Below are 17,745 nucleotides of genomic sequence, written 5' to 3'. Positions count from 1 at the left end.
CTTTGAAAACTGTAGGACTCTTACTCTCGTATTTAGAGTAGAGGCTTGCCAAAATCAGATTCCCAGTAGTGGTTTTTTTTTAAGAGAATGTATATGAGATACTTCAATAAACCTGCAGGATGCCTATAGGTGTTTTATGCTTATATTTAGATGAATCTTTCTTCCTTGCAAGCCTGTGAATTGCAAGTATGTAAGAAAAGAAAAGACTGCAGAGAGATGCAGCACTTCCCCTTATCTCTTATGGTCCATTCCTCCTGCTGAGYGAGAGAAGAGTTGTATGTATTTTAATGGACTACTTTAATCCTTTCTCCTCCTCTATCTCTTCTATTTTTACACTCTCAACATGCCTATCCTATATCTAAACAAGCAAGTTACCTGCAGAAGGCTTCTGTCTAGCCCTTTAGATTACCCTCTTCATCGTGCCAATCACTTAAACTTAGTTCTGCCTATTTCCTCATGATCCTGTCTCAGTGGAAGCAACAGCGACTGTTTTAGTTCCGCTTCACATTCATCCATTCTAATCTGTAGTAAGAGTATGAAAATGACACCTCAAATCAGAATGACGGACTGCTTGTGCTACGATATCTTATYTCTAAGTGCAGAAGAACACCTTTCAGTGTGTGGACTACTTAAAAATAAATGGTCCAGACAAACATTTCTCCTAACTTGTTACTATTGTCAGTTAGCAGTCAATTAGAGGGAGTGGAATAAACTGAAATCCARAGCAGAACTTTATACCTCTCATTTTACTTGTTTAAAAAATGCCAATCACCATCTGAAACACCTACTTGTAAGACATGAAGCAAAGCATCCAGAATAGTATTTGGAAATATAGAACCATTTAAAAATACAATATTCAACACAACAGAAAGTATAACATGATGAAGGATGTTGCAAAAWTTGAAGCTTCAAGGGAGACAGTATTCTATTCTGTGCAATGGATAGAGGGAAGGCAAGGAAATCAACTTATGCACTRAGCTGCCTACGACGTTGAAGAGGAAAACTCCAAACTGTTTCAGTTGACATGACTTTAACTGGCTATTAAATCACCAGGTTGCAGCCAGYATTATATACTTTTATATGTGTGTGCATGCACATGTGTATATATATTTTATACATATAAATACATATAYGTATTTGTGTATAAATATCTGTATCTACCTATCTATACATATATGAAAATCATGGGAATACATAGATAACCCACATTTACACAGTTGTAKGTGCTAAACATCTTAATCCACCTGGAGTGGCTAATATACATAAGTGTATTCACAGACTTTTCTCTACAATAATGTTTTGAATTCTGTTTTTCCCTTGTATATTAAATGTTTTGGATCCTTTGAATCCTGCAGAAGCTGCAACAGGCCTTGCTTCAAAATGGCAAAGCACTTAACCCCTCCCCCCCCCCAAAAAAAAAACAACCCCACACCCCCCAAAAACAAAAAACCTCCAAATCCCTCAAACCTACCCCCCAAAAGAAACAAAATACACACCCCAAAATTTAAACTATCTCAGTACAAACAAGAACTTGCTGAATGTTTCCCCAACCAGTATCACAGTTTTGCCACAAGCAACAGGAGATGCAGAGTCGCAGAATTTTAGAGACATCACTTACACTATCTACTGTACTTAAAAGCACACTTAAAAAAAAAATCGTGAAGACTGCAATTCATGAAGACTTCTATTGGAAGCTGTTCAATAGAAGGAAAACACTGAAGTTTCCCCGCTAGCATTAATGATACCACAAAACTCAGACTTTAAAGCTTACCATTATTCTTCTCACTGTCAGCTGGTTTCATCTGGATAGGATGGTGCATCTGAAATGCAAAAAGAGCATTTAATCCTAAATGCATTCACTTTATAGTAGAGGAGATATATCCCATAAGAGGAGTAGTGGAAGCAAGACAGGATAGCCTAAATTGCCTCTAGAGAGTGGGATATGTGACAATACATAAATTTCTGGAAGAAGAAAGAGCTTTTCTTGTGTATTTCCTAATGATATACCATCTTTTCTGCCCAGAAATTGTTATTATAGGAGTTACACCACCCATTTAATTACCATATTATTTCCCCACACACTCCAGAATTATTCTTAGATYTGTTATCATATAAATCTCATGACCTTGCTCTTTGAGACTGTTCTGTTAAGACATAGCTTTGGAAGGCAAGATAACACATTTTATACATCAGTGGTGCCAGAGCTCAGAAAGACAAGATAGAGTTGTGAAGTTCTCTTACCCCTGGAAGGATCTTCATGTTGTGAAGAGCATTCTGTGCTTCTAGTGCAGCTTTACGGGTATAAAATGTAACAAAACAGCACCCTGCAATTGAAACAAAGTGCTAGCCAGGAAAGAACACTATGTATCTTGCTGTGTTGTACAGATATTATAATTCCCACTTCTACCCTTCTCGTGCAAAATRTCTGACAGGCAAAAGAAGGCAGATGTGAATAGGTAGGTATTACTGATTGCGACCACTTACAAAAAGATTTTTGGTAAGATAAGTAATAAAATAGGATTTATTCAAATCTGACTCAACACCACAAATGTATCTAAGTGACTGAATGTTTTAATCATGTATCTGCTGAATAATTCTTAACTAAAGCTGTCATCTCTTCTATAAATAAGAGTATTTTGCTGCCATGTGTGATGGTTCAAACTCCTTGCCTAAACATCTTGCCAATTAATACATTATCTCTTAGTAACTTTAAAGTGAAACTTTTTTTTTTCTTTTTTTCTTTTCCCCATACAGACTCTTAAATTGCCCAGTAATGACAATGAGCACATACTGGTCAGTATTATTTTTTTCCTACTTTCAGTCAGTAACATGTAGTCTTTGGCTTGAATCCTGGAAAKAGCATTTGGTCTCCTCTCGATAGTCTTTGATATGCAAAGTGGGTTGCACTCCAGCAATTCTCGAATGAATTATTTTCAAAATAAGGATGGCACCAGACTGAACGTTCTTGGTTCATTATAAACCATTTGTCTCCAAAAGCAGGTACAGTTAATAAGTCATGATGTACACAAGCAGGCCTCAACCTTGAACTCTTTGCTGCTGCTCACAAGCTGAAGAAAAGACTTTGTTTTCTTCTGGGCTATATTCCTTTCTCAAGTCTAAGTGCCAGTGAACAACTGCAAGTCAGTAGAGGGCACGTTCTCTCAAATCCCAATTATTTCCTCCCTATTCATAGCAGCTGCACAGTATATGTAACAGTCTTCATAACTAGGGCCCCATCCATCACCACTTCCATTGCTATTCCTTTGGTTAAATCCTCCTTACTCTACAATTTAATAAGTCTTAGGGATTTGGACAGGAATGCGATAGTCAGAGTGCAGGCTAAAGTGCAGGTTAATGTAATTTGCTTTACTAACTTTAAATCAGTATATACTCTAGAACCTAGGTATGAGCTTCAAAATCTCATTGCTCCTTGTTTGCTATTTATTTTAGCTTCAAAGTCTAAGATAATGGCATTTTTTTACACTGATCAGTAGCAATTATTCCCTAATAACTAATGATTAATCTGAATCAGTCAAGTTTTTCCTCATACTTACATTTTACCTTAAAGGGAAGGGGGAGAAAAAAAACCAAACACTTTCTAACAACAGAAAGGAAAAAATGATGTGCTAATCAGCTGTAAACTCAGAATATCTCACAAGAAATCCCACTTCTCATGAGTCACATTATGAATACCTGAGGAAAATACAGTTATAATATATGAACTAAAAGAATAAGACTACATAAAATCTTTCCCCAGATGCATTCAGCCACTTTTTGACAAAGTTCTTTAATCTGTCATTTTAAGGGAACTCATTGCCTCTGCAGTGTATCAGCTTCCACAGTTAAACCCAACAATTACTTGGTAGTACCCAAGCTAACCTAGTTTCACAGGAAATAAATACTATGTATTACCAAACTGCAAAATCAGGTATAGAATTTAGCCAGGATGTTGGATTAGCATCCTCTTGAAAATACTCCTTGGACAGAAATTACGGAGTTAAATCATAAGGTTGGAAGGGACCTCTGCAGATCATCTAGTCCAATCCTCAGCACAGCCCCATATGGGGATTGAACCCACAACCTTAGCATTAGCAGCACCATATTCTAACCAACTGAGCTAAACCTGCCTCCTGTCTAGCACCTTCTTCTATCTTATCTAAAACATGACATTTCAGTAATACTGTTGCATACCACAGCATCACAATGATGCTCTGAATCAAAACAATGTTCACAAGATGTTCCTCTTTGCATTTATAACCCATACTGCTATTACTCCTGGTCTCCTAAAAAGTTTTCTTCAGCTCAGGTTAACAATTTTGTCCAAGGACAACTATGTTTAGACACAAACAGTTAAAGAATATAAAGTCTAGGCTTGCATGCACACTTGGACACACAGAGGTCCAAGAGAAAGGGATGGATGAATAAGCACACAAGGAAGAATGTAATTGTGCCAAAGTAGCTGAGACCTCAAGTCTCACATGAAAAATTCTCACCTTTACTTTGAGGAGGGTTTTGACTYCTATCCCGCAAGACGTTGATTTCATAGACAGCACCATACTGTTCAAAGAGTTCTCTTAGATCCTTCTCACACCAGCTCCGTGGTACCTGACCCACAAACATTTTGATAGCATCTAGATCTGGTTGGTCTGGGTGATCCAGTGTGCCATTCATTTTCTTTGAGCTATGAAAAACAACAAGGAATTTCTGTTATATTTTCTTTCCACAGATTCTACATAGTATTGCAGCTACAAGCATGTTTAYAGTGAGATTATTTATATATAAAAATATATATACATATRTGTGTGTGTGTGTGAATTCACATATATAAAAATGAATATAAATATACATATGTATGAAAAGAGATTCTTGCACCTTCACAATCTCRCATGCTAGAAAATATTCAGAAACATTGTTCACATTCATTGGTTGTATACCTGGAAACCAAATGCTCCCTACAGAGCTAAACCTCTCCTAATGTTTGCTTTTAGAATGTAGTCAACATTYAGGATTCAGAACATAAATCTGTGATATGACTGAAAAATACCACAAATTCAACCCTGTAAAATTTGCAGAAGAAACCAGAATAGAAAGGAGCCTAAACTCAGTCTAATTGCTGACTACTGAAGTCATTAATAAGCAGTATTAATACAGTGACAAGTTAGAGGATAAAAATTATTTTTTTGTTTATATGTGACTATCTACAACTGTTCCCCAGGTGAAGATCCATCTTGAATCAGAGAAGAAGAGTACAACTGAAGAGAAGTCCCATGAAAGGTTTACAGTACAATATTTTGCAAAAAAACAGGCTCAGGTTACGGCAGACTCTGAACAGGTTGGGCTTGGACAACTTAGTTATATAGTGMATCAAGTTGAGTAACAGTGGAGTGCCAGCAGAGGCGTTATTTCTTAAGACTACAGCAAGACTGAAGTTCTGAGCATGGAGAGCACTAGGCTTCAATGCACTGCATTGAGCAACATCAACAATTTACAGCCTCTTAACAGAACTGTCTATGTTATACTCCACATAACAAGCTGTCAGCCATACACTGCTGTCTGTACTGACTCCTTGTTGTTTGCCAAGTGCAGTGTGAGGTCTTGTTATCAGTAGCCAAAGCCTGATATTCCACAGAGCCAGCCTTTGTGGGAGGCTGTCTGCAGTGACATCCTACTGCAGCTATAGCGATAGGTTCGATGAAACTGCTGACGATCCCCGTATGATCTAGAAAAGACGTGGTAGGGGAACAGTAACTATGGAATGATTTGCCCCCCTCTCCAAACTCTTTGTTAAAGGACACAAGCAGCTTTCTTCCAGACTAGTCCGTTCTCTCTCCCTTTGCTGTTTTCCTTCAAAGATTTTTATTGAATGGCTTATTAACTGCAGATTATGGGAAACAGTGCTCCTCCTATTGTCCACCTGCAATCATATTCTTCCCTGGTATTAAGATTTCCCCAAACCAGGTAACTTAAAAATCATTAATTTCTGTCAATTTTTGTCAAAATTCTGCTTACTTGTACACGCCCCCCCCCCCCCCAACACGCTGCTGTTCAGAGCCTGAGGAGATCTTGGTGCCAGAAAGAACTCTGAACTCTAAAACTTTACAGACCTCGGAAAGCACASGGCTTCTTACTAGACAGGAAGGCACTCATCATCAGTCATTCACTCCTGGTGCCCTTCTCCCTCAGGGAAGGGAGGGGCCAAGGCCTCCTCAAAYATCACAGCAAACTACCTTTTACAAAGAGGTGGACTACACACTTTTCAATCTGATGGTGAGCAACTGGAAATCATCTACCCTCCTCCAGCAGTAATTTACTGCAGTGCTTTCTCTCCCATGGGTACCTTCGAGAGTATAGTGTGGCTCCTGACAACTGAGTGACTTTTAACATGACCTCAGCAGTATTTCAAGGAATCTTGTATTCCCGATTATAATGTTTTTATTCTGGACTAAAAGCCATCAACAGGGAAGAACTGGAACTGTTCTCCCAAAAATGGATTTCAACCTCGGATTTCATGGCACTAGCACACTGCAAACATACTGACAAATAGTTTTACCCCCCACGCCTCTTCTCCCCCAGATCAACTGACAGGACAATAATTTTTTCTGCCCTGTCCAGAAACCAACTTCAGCTCACCCACTCAGATTTCTAAAAAGAAAAAAAAAGGAAAAAAAAAAGAAAAGAAAAGAAAACACACTGCAAGCTCTTCTACTCCTTTCTTTTGCCCCTTCAAGGGATATTCATCAGATAGTAAAGAGTTCAGAGGCAGCAATTCCAAATATCAACGTAATTATAAAATTAGATATGAAGACAGAAAATACTTACACGGGGCTAGCATTCAAGGAGCAATGGTCCACCATCATCTCTGGGAGGAAATCCAACTTGAACGCAGCCATCACCTTAGTCTGTCACAAACCACTAACCCTAAATCAATGTATTGCCTAAACCCCAAACAACGCCACTTCCAAAAGTCCTGTAGGTCTTAACACTCAGCCACACAAAAAACACCCAAATCACAGAAACAAACTCAGGGAGACCAGCAATAGACACCACAGAAACAGGCTGGACTGGGAAAGGGACATGGAATCCCAGATTAAAAAGGGGATGTGACCATGTGAAGGGAGGCTCAGCTCAATACACAATGAAAATGCTGATGCACTGGGCTTGTTTTGTGCAATTTTCCCTGGCGAAGCAGTACTGAGTGCACTGTCAGATAAACAGAGTGTCAGATCCATGAAGATAGCAATGGGTGATAGAGCAGAAAGAATACAAACTCCAGTCTTTCCATCCCCAGCTAACTCCTTACCTCCCAAAATGGCAGCCCAAGGCCTTGAGGTTCAGACAGGCCCATGCAACCACTGTTAAGGTGCACAACTCACAGGGTGAACACAAGTCAAGAAATTCTTTATCAGAAACATTGATCTCACTCTTTTCATTTTGTGCACTATTTTTGAATCTCTACCAACTTTCAAAAGGAGGAAAAATGCCAACCAAATGCTTCTCTGAACCTGTCCAAAAAAATCAAAGCTAAGGAGATTCGATCACTCAAAAACTCCTCAACTACCACAGAATGTCAAGTACTACTTCTCTTTAGGGGGACAAAGCATAYGTTTTTCTGGAAACAATACTTTGCCCGTCATATACCTACATATCCAGACACATACAGACCCTATGGAYGAACAAGAAAAGAAAAATACAGGTCTAGTGGTTACAGTATTCTTGGTTTTTATTCCTGGCAGTGACTTATTGAAAACTGTTGTAAAATCTTTGAAAACAGTGATCATAACACCTCGTTTCTTCATCTTTAAACGTATGTAACACGCGTTGATCAAAGGACTGTGAGGTATAGTATTTACATGCATAATACAGACCTACCACTAAGTCTTCAGTCTCCAAACTACCAAGGAGATAACCTAGATAACACTGAATGCACTGAGAGATACCAAAACATTTGATTGCAGAGAGTTAGTGCTGCAGAGCTGGCGGGGCTGAGCATTCCAGGAGGGATGACTGCTTCAAGTCCAACATGAATGCAGATAAGCTCTAAGCAGACATGCAACACAGCCATCTAATAAAGTTTCTCAGTGCATCCAGGAATACACTACACAGACAGCTGTTATCAACTTCTTTGCCTGTGAGTGACTGCAGCATGTACCTGCAGTTATCTGGACTGGCCAGGACAGACAGCTTTCTTTTTGACTGCACAGATACAGCACAAGAGTTATTCTTACATAAACAAACATGTCCAACCTCTGCGAAAAGAGCATTTCTCATCTTCTGCCTACAGACACATAAAAGGAATTAGGTCTCATAATACAGAGACATAAGCAAGTTACTGCAAAATAAGGGAAGATATGAATTTATTGTATATGAGATGTTTAACAAGAATTACTTCATGCATGCTCTGTGGTAAATGCATGAAAGCTTATTCTTTAATGAAAAAGGTGCAAGTCAGCTGCTGTGCATCCCTGTTCAGAGCACACAAATAGGTACTGTGGAGCACAGGTCAATTTATCAGGTTTTAGTATGTTGTCTGAAGGTAGACACAAACATGTCTTACTGGTCTCTTACTTGAAAATGTCATGCTTTATAAAACTGTACATATACAAATGTCATATTTAGCCTRGAGTCTGCTTTATGGATTTCTCTGCAATAAACACGAGGGGGAATGCTTCAGATTTATTTGGTAAGAGTAAGAGAAGATACACTGGGGTTCTGTCCACTGTTATATTATTTTATAGCTCAGCACAGTAAATTCTATTCTCACCAATGAAGAGATAACAGAACACCTCCTGCCATCTTTAGCTTTTTTTTAAGCAGTTCGTAAAACCACCCCCCCAGCAGCCATGCTCACTGCAGGTTCGATGCTGGCAACAGATACTCTAAAGTTACTGAGATTGATCAGTTAAATGAAAAAAAAATCACGAAATTATTTTGATTTGCTCCCATCCCATCCCTTCCCTTAACTCTCTGGTCCCAAAGTGGAAGACATATGCATTTTTTAAACCAACACAAAAACACAACAAGCACAAAAATTCCAGAATCTTTCACTGGCTTACTATTACTCTTCATGTCAAAACCTGTCTACTGGCCTTGTTAATAATTAAAATACTAGTTTTGTGTGATTATCCAGCTATGTAATTTCTAATTGTTACGCTTGCTCATTTATCATGTGACTTGCTCACTGTATTCAATGAACAAGTTTCAAAAATATTTCACATACTGTTATGTTCAAGTCAGAGGAAGGAAGAACTGATACTAGAATGAATGGTRGATAAATGCGTGAAGGTATGTTAGCTCTGACTATGCCTCAGGGCACCATTATTTCTGGAATAATGATGACAAAGCTCAGTGACAAAACACGAGCGTACAAAATGCTTGTTTTCAGATTATTTAGGTGAAGGCATCAAGTTATATGAGACTAAAAGGCTTACAGACTTCGCTTGTAAAAATATCTGAAGGAGTGGGAAAAKATAGTATTTCACTACTGCATAAAAATTGGAAGAATTAAATGAGGAAGTTGTGTTGTTTTGGAATTATAAAGAAATGGAACAGCCACTCCAGCTCTTGTTCACAAAGAAAAAAAAAATCAAGAGAGCTAGATACACTTTTATTTTTTGCTCAGATGTCAAATTCCTGCTGGCTTCCACATCCATTCTTTGACTGTTTCTATTCAAAGGATAATAGAAACAATGTCTGAAATTCCAAGCTGTATGGACTGCAACTACACATTTAAACGTGGTCCTAATGTGATAATAAGAACATTAGAACTTCTACATACTGCAGACTAAGTTTCGTTTTTCTATAATTCTGAAGCCCCAGATTATGCTGCAGAATATAGTGCTACATACACTCCTCAGAGACTGCAGGGTATGCATCGCAAAAACGTCAGCATTTATTTCTACATTTTTAGAACGATATTATATTTTGGGGCATAAAAACCACACACACACACAAAAACACACACCCCATACTCCATCCTGCATAGTACTGATGTCTCTAAAATGTAAGCTGTACCTTGTTCATTTGAACACGGACAATTAACTCTGAAAATTAAAGATAATGCCAGCTTCCGCTTTATATAATCTGAATCTCAGATAACTTATACAACTCTGAACCTGAGGGACTAGCAGGATGGTGAGAGCCAGCTATGGGAAAGGATGCAGGCTATGGGTAAATTAGAGTCAGTGGAGCTTTGAAGGAGACAGGTCCTAGAATAAACTTCCCCTTGTATTATCTGTGCATATCCAGATCCCCACAGTGTTGCTGAGTTGCAGTTTTGTTTTTTAAATAGATAACCCCTAGGTTACGTGCATCAAAATAGATTAACTATTTGTCAATTCTTTATTGTTTCACTGCTGATCATGTAAGTATGCTGACAGAATGTTTTCTGCCTATGTTGAAACCCAAACTGTCTCCTCATGCCTCACTGTGTACAAAAAGCCCCTCACCTAGCTATCAAAACTGCAATTTCTTCCTCTGCTAATCTCCCCAGTAGTTATGCACTGTGAACACACAAATCTTTGAAACCCTGAAAACGTTGAATTTTAATCTGAATTACATTCAGCCCAAAGCTTTATGTATTTTGATGGCAATTAACTAGAAAACRTTTTAATTCACATAAACTTTTTAAAGAAGTTGCTAGGTGGAGAAAAGCACAGGAGGACATGGCATTTGCTTTTATTAGAAATAGTAAAGTTTCATAATGCCTTGTCATCTGTATAACTGAGTGTTTAATTCCTCCTAACTTTCCAGATCGTCTAGCTGGATTTTCATACATTAAGTAAGTAAATTTTAGCCTAAAAATAGCTTGTAATATGAACTTTTCTTCCTCCAAGTATTCCTGGAAAAAATAATTACTTCGGGTAGTGAAATTAATTCTTGTTCAGTAGAACTGATCTGGTTTGTGTCCATGTGCAGAATAAAGGTCACTGTTTACCTGTAGTTCCTACTCCAATTAGTGCTGTGAAAGCTCAAAAGAAATGAATTCTGAAGTAGAACTTTTGTGTGGCTGATGAACCCCCAGGAGTCCCAGCTCTCTGCCCATAGGTGAAGCAGCAAAAGTCACCTATTCATTTCGCTTACAGGAAGATGTTTCCTCTGTCTAAGCACTCCTAGAAAGGGAAAAAATAAAATGATGGCTAATCTTACACTTTTCTCTGATAGTAAAGACAAACAATTCAGAACAAAGTATACAAAAATATTTTATAAAATGAGGGAATTAGGCTGTTTTTCTGGGGAAGGACATAAAATATTTTTTTGCATTAATATGTGAAAAAATTCACTATCTTAATGAAGTGTGAATGGTGAAGTTTGTAAGTTGACAGACAAAGACATATATATATATACACACACATGTATTTTTTAAAATCAGCTATGGGCCTCCTTAAGTACATATGCTTCTTTCAAAAGTTCTGTTTCTTCCATTCTTCCCGTCTTCTTACTGCTATGWCCGATTCACTTAAAAAAATATATATTTTTTAAAAAAAATATTGCCACACAATTCTTAAAGCAGTTATACTTTCCTGAGTTCATATGACTAAAGAAGAGACAGACAAAGAAAAATTTAAAGTTGGTAAGAGCGAATACTTCTTTTTGAATGCATAGATAAAATAAATATTTAGTAGCAGTGAATTTTGTAATCCTGCCAAAGCATGACAGGATTTGAGCACAACTATGTTTACAAGCATATATTCTTCTACTTGTATTTACTGCATGTGTATTTTTGATAACACATGGGTCACATGCATCAAAATACTGGGCATAAGAACTACTACCTTCTAGCTAGCATTAGGAAGSAACTAGAGTAACCTCACTTTAAACACAGACTAATCTATAATTATTAACATTCATTTCTCTGGGGCATAACCAGAACCAAGACACAAAACTAAACCGTGCTGTGCAGCTGCACAGAGACATCTAATTCCCCCTGTTCATTTGCCATGCTGTGTGCATTAGTGTACAGGCATGTCAGAGAGGCATCAGTGAAGTAACCTAGAACATTGTGTTTTTAGACTGTCTAGTGGCTTTTTTAATCACCATTTTACTGGAAGTATATACATAAAGTCCATGAATCAACTAATGCCTTGATGAACTCTCTTTGACCCCTCTTTGATGTAACAGCAAAAACAGGTAACAGATTTTTATCTGTGATGTTATCCAAGCACTAATGTGATGCCAAATAGTTCTGCATGGACTGTCACACATATACTTGAGTGGCATGTCTAGATGCTCCTCTTACTGTTATTTCAAACTACAAGCAATAAGGTGAATGCATGTATCAACTGTAACAGGCTGTGGGTGTCTAGTACTCTCTCATGTAGTTGATATCTCCAAGCGAACTTTTATAATGAGAGCTAAGAAAGCAAAATCTTAATGGCTGATATTTCCTTCTTTGAGGGAAGAAAAGGAGACAGCTTTTCATGCAAAGAATTGCAGATTTTTGGAACTCCTTGTTGAAGGACACTGTAGATGCCTTACAAGCTTACATGAGGGCAACAGCAGACTGTACAGTACTTGGAAGAAACCATCAGAGATTACAAGACAAACCACAACAGACTGGGCTCTCCTGAACCAAAAACAGAGAGGCAGAGAGATCACTGGGCCAGTTCTGTTGGAGATTGGGTGAAAGGATTCTGTAGCGAAAGGATGACTACAAACAGTACTGAATATTACCTACCCTCTGTGAATCTAGGAAAGTCTGGAGTGTGCCTGGAGTACGCCTATGCATTTGTGCTGGGAGAAAAGGAGGGCAAAAATCACTATAGAAACCAAGAAGATACTTATCAAAACCACTCAAGAACCTAACTATACACATACTRCAAAAATGCTAATTAAAAAAGTTCCGTTACTAAAGCAACTGACAATATTACTGGTAAAAAGCACGTGTGAGAGTGTGGGGGGGGGGCGGGGTCTCACCTTTGGGTTTCGGGAAATGTTACAGCCTAGACAGTAACTGGTACATAAGTTTTCCCCTCTTCCTAAAATGCCTTATAGCTGCTTTCAACATTGTCATCATATTACTGAGGAATAAACTGAATCTGCAGTTTAGTCAATACCTGGCTAACTCTTGAGGCCAACTTATACCAGAGCAGAGACAGTAGCTCTGCAACACAAGAACTAATCTACTAGGAAACAGATTACACCACTTGTTCAGATGTGAAAAGGCAAAAAACTACAACTAGGTCCTGTTCTGTCAGTAACTGCTAGTAACAGGATGCCTAACAAATGCTTATAAAAAGCTGAATTATCAGTCTTAAAACCCTCTTACAGTAGATAAATGAAATTCACAGATTTTGGACTGTGGCCCCAGAACAACTCCGGTTYTCCCCTCATCTTCCTCCGACACGCTGCTTCTTCAGCTGCTCTCCTGAGGGGCGGACAGAGCATGCGGTGCCTCGGCCATGGCTCTGCGAACAACGACCTGCTTCTCTAGGGCAGAACAGCTGCGGGACGCTGCGCTAACTTTTACTTCCCTAGCGCATAGCTGTCAGTTAACAGAGCACCACAAGGCCGCTAACCCTGCACTTGAGCTGCTGCAGCTGTGCACGCAGCCTCAGCAATGAAACGACAAAGCTGCACAGGAATGGGGGGGGGGGGAAAGTGTCATGAAACTGCCTCCCTGCCCAAGGCCTCAAACATCTGTCTACGAGCAAACATTCCTCTTTATTCTACAGCAAGAGAAAGCAGGCGAGCTGACAGCCTCCACAGCTCACTGGTTTGAGACTATTCAAATCTTTCTATACTGAAGTGTAAAACAACTACTATTTCTGGAATTCTTACCTATTTAATTCTTCCTTCAGAYCAAGGCAGAAGCTTGAAAGAATTTAAATCACCACAGTCCAGGGAGGGGCCATTTACAGAGCAGACAACTTTGCTTAGTATTTCCCCGCACTTTCCAAAGGCAGCGATAGTACCTGCCYGCCCTGCAGCTCCTCTTCTCAGGGTAACAGTGCACTGCATCAGCACAGAGAAATAAACAGGACAGACAACCTGGCCAGTAAAGTCTTCAAATTAAAATATGTTCTTTTCTTTGATGTTTGGTCATTTCCTTCTTATATCTGCTTCCAAGCGATGCATTAAACACTTCTGTTAATCTTTATAAAGTACAACAACGGAGGTACCCRGATTGCTTTCTTTCCCTTCTAGTGCAAGGTATTTTCATTCACCAGCTTTAGACTTCAAATTTTTAAATTAAAGTTCCCAATTATGGCCTTCTAATATATGTTTTTAGATCACTATTCTGATTTCTGTCTTTCTCATTTAAATTTTGTCTGTTGATTTTATCTGGCAAGTTTCCTCATTTTTTGCAGTCTGGTGGAAGGGGGCAGGGAGAAAAGATCTCTACCAGCTGATTCTTAATAGTGGTAGTGAATTAAAAAAAAGCCAAAACAAACAAAAAAGAAACAGCAAAATTTGCCATGATGCACAGACAGCGAAGACCTATCCAAGAAGGACTTGCAATAAAGGCAAAAGAGCATATGAGCAGATGAACAAATTGCCAAAAGGCCAAATCATGAATCTGGAGCAACTGATGCATGATAATCTATTAACGTCTCTACTTGTGGAACAGATAACAAGCCRCAGTGCGGGCTCACTAGAATAACTAACTTTGTGACGTGTCTCACCAAAAGGGATAAAATAAACGTGATGATTACTCTTGTCTGTGACTTGACAATAATTGATATGAGGAAGATGCATTGACATATGAATCCCAGGAAAACTGCTGTTAGAGCAGAAGCTGATAAATGTCCTCCTATCTCTGTTGATTTCTGTYTAAGAAAAAATACAGACATTAAAACTGCAAAAAATTTAATCCTTTTATCATCACTGTAAAGCTTTTTTTTTTCCCCCTTTGGTAAATAGATACAAAATTTGTTATTTAAGCTCTACTGGAAGATGAGCAACAGACAAATTCAGATTAAAAAAATGCCATCTGTCATCTTTCCCCCCCACCCCTTCTCTCTTCTAAACCACCTGCCAAAATCCTACCAGACATGGCTTGGAAGGTATTTTAAGTTTTTAATCATTACAGTACTCAAATATAAAGACAGTTGTACCTTGCAAGAGACAAGCTATGTAAAGGAAACTACGCAGAGGAAATCACTTTGGGAAAAGAAGTTGAAACTTAAGTTCCTAGGAGACAGGCGAAAGATCTGCAGACCCTTTGGCACTTTAGACAGAAAAACTCTTGAAGAAGTAGAAAATGTGTCTTGGTCACAACAATAGTAAGAGGAAACAAAGGCAGTAATGTGACACAGAACAGGAGACAAGGCAGGAAATAAGAGGAAAAAAAATAAAGATATGGGCAGAGTACAGAAAACGAGGAYATGTGTCTCCGTCCTGTGAAAACAGAGAAAACTACTGAAAGAGAGGATGGAACATTTATGGCAACAGAAGGAATTTTCCATCTTTTTTTTAAAACTGAATTCAGTCTGTGATACACAGTAAGGATGGTAAACAATACTTGGACACTAGTTCTTAATCTTCAGTGGGAGAGAATCAGAACAGTAATGCTTGCAAACTATCAGGCCCCAAAAGYAGAGGCATGGTTTCATTTGTCACCTTTGTTCCTCTTCTCCTCAAATGATATGACTGGGCTTATAAAAACCATTTTTTAGGTTTGAAGAAATCACTACTAGTTGTCAATAATTCATCTTTAGGTATTAGGAAGGTGACTTTTTTGTCTAAGAAACAACCCAATAGGCAGTTCTCTGGAACTATATAATTTAGACCACCATCAACTATTTTACTTTAGAAATTCCAACACAAGACCTAGAAATCTAGCTTCAAATAGGTCCGTATTTTTCCATTTTTTCCTGTAATATAAGAACCTGCAGGTCTGTACTTAGTCAAAAAGATGCACTGTAAAACAAACATTTAGTCATCTGCAATATTTATAAGAGATTTTTAAAAGATCATCTAGAAATTGTGTTAGTTGAGTGCCACAAAAAACACACTTAAAAGCTATTCCTCTACTCAGGAGCTCCAAGTCAACCAGATGCTGGGGAGTTCTGAATGGTTTCTGTTCCTCGTCAAACCGAACACACCACAAACCAATCACACTCACACGGAGAACTGCCACRCAGTTGCGTATTTGACCCACGGGAGACTAAAGAACGAGCTATACAATTCAAGTACAATTGCACATATAAAGCACGCTGTATTACCCCACACGGGAACTACAGTGAATCAAAATGCCTTTGATCAAGTTTTGTAAGAGTAGCATACTTTGTGCCTGTGTATAAATTTTAAAATAAGAACTGGTCATAGAGTTGATTTTTTTTCTTAGGTAAAAAATGTAACATGTAACCCTACCTCAAAAGGAACAAATTTCATACTAATTTAAAAATGTCTTCTTTCTGATATTTCTTAGAATAGCCATCAGACATCTTAAAAAGATCTTTTAAAAGAAGTATGTTAGCAGTTTTTCTTCTTCTCCCTTGAGGTTTGAAGAGACCTTTGGGACTAAACGGAAAGCAACAAGTTTCAAGTTTCATTGTCCTTTTCAGCCACCAGAATAGCTATGTAAGCTGTTTTGAGAAGACCACCTTCAGTCTCAAATTATTTTTATTAACATTACCAGATACAAAACTTAACCAGTTAACATTATACTATGGTAAAAATTGAATCACCATCTGACCACTGCTTTGCTTTGCAGGTTACCTGAAGAGAATACGTGTGGTCCAAAACAGTCCCCTCCAAAACCAACCAACCAACAACAAAAGGATAGTTTGCTAAACTATAAATGGCTTTAAAATATTTTGAGGAACGAACTTCTCTCAAGGAAGACTGGGAGTTCCTTCTGACTAGACAAATCCAAAATCTTTAAATATCCATTTCTGTCTCCATACCAAACACTTTATTTTGGAAGTGGGTCAGATCTGCACAAATTTTATTTGGAAATAGATGCGTGCCAGGTAAGAAYAGATAAGTGTTTCTATTCTTTGTCATACAATAGGCCTACAGATCTGTCCCAATGGAGTTTTTAGGCAAACAGCAGCATTATCCTACRGGAGAAGCAGGGAAGTCAAAACAACATGAACATTACAGCGCTCTTTATTCTTCGGGCCTTTAAACAGTATAAAGGCATTTTTGTCTACCAACAGAACACCATCAACAGGGTGAGTGTGGATCTGATAACTATAAATACAGAAGACAAGAATTCCTCAGTCCTAAAATTGACAATTTTCTTAAGGCACTATACCCCAAAATAATATTTTACAGAGGAATAACTGTTTAATTTGCTTTGAGAAAGTGTGGTAAGCAAATTGTGAGGACTTCCTGAATTCAAGCAGTAATCCTGAGTCTCAGAGTAAACGCCTCATTTCAAAAAAAAAAAATTGTCTAATTAGAGATAGCAGCTACCAAGAAAGTAGGGAATATGCTATTTCAAAGGCCAGTTGATTTTCTGTCTCAAAGGAAAGCTAACTCCTCCTCAGTTTTACCTCTCTGTACCAGTCTGAAAGCAGAATTCCATCATACTTCTACTCTGATATACCTCTGAGTTCATTTAAAGGCTCGTCATCATAAGTGGCATTTCACACTAGGATGCATACAGAAAAATTCTGCAACACAACCTTACCAGATGTTCAAGAAAAGATTTGATATTCTTTCATTTGGACATCTTTCTGCATTCACATTAAGACAGATGTGTCTTAATGAAAAGAACAATTATGTTTCTCTCAATAGGAGACATCACAGATACTGTACCAAATTGAACTAATCCATTTTGTATCTTATTTTGGCAAT

The 17,745-nt window shown here is 38.2% G+C and overlaps 1 protein-coding gene across 13 annotated transcripts in view; it reads right to left on the bottom strand.

The window, feature by feature from the left end:
• The window catches only part of CELF1 (CUGBP Elav-like family member 1), a 55,259-nt gene that overhangs the window by 24,664 nt on the left and 12,850 nt on the right, over window positions 1-17,745 (bottom strand). For 9 of the 13 annotated variants that reach the window (XM_085305621.1, XM_085305647.1, XM_085305676.1 and 6 more), the window contains exons 3-5: window positions 4,494-4,681; window positions 2,242-2,324; window positions 1,772-1,820 (exon numbers count right to left, since the gene is read on the bottom strand). In XM_085305621.1, coding sequence (XP_085161747.1) covers window positions 1,772-1,820; window positions 2,242-2,324; window positions 4,494-4,671 — 310 coding nt within the window. In that variant the 5' untranslated portion in view covers window positions 4,672-4,681. Of the gene's footprint in view, window positions 1-1,771; window positions 1,821-2,241; window positions 2,325-4,493; window positions 4,682-10,933; window positions 11,039-17,745 lie in introns of those variants that run through there. The other 4 variants (XM_085305712.1, XM_085305719.1, XM_085305727.1 and 1 more) reach the window with 2 other exon arrangements.

Source organism: Rhea americana, unplaced genomic scaffold (assembly GCF_003343005.1).
Source record: "Rhea americana isolate MKP2758 unplaced genomic scaffold, rheAme1 scaffold_102, whole genome shotgun sequence".
In the NCBI taxonomy this organism is placed as follows: Eukaryota; Metazoa; Chordata; class Aves; order Rheiformes; family Rheidae; genus Rhea; species Rhea americana.
The sequence above is the reverse complement of the archived record's forward strand: the minus strand, read 5'-3'. Positions and strand labels throughout refer to the sequence as shown.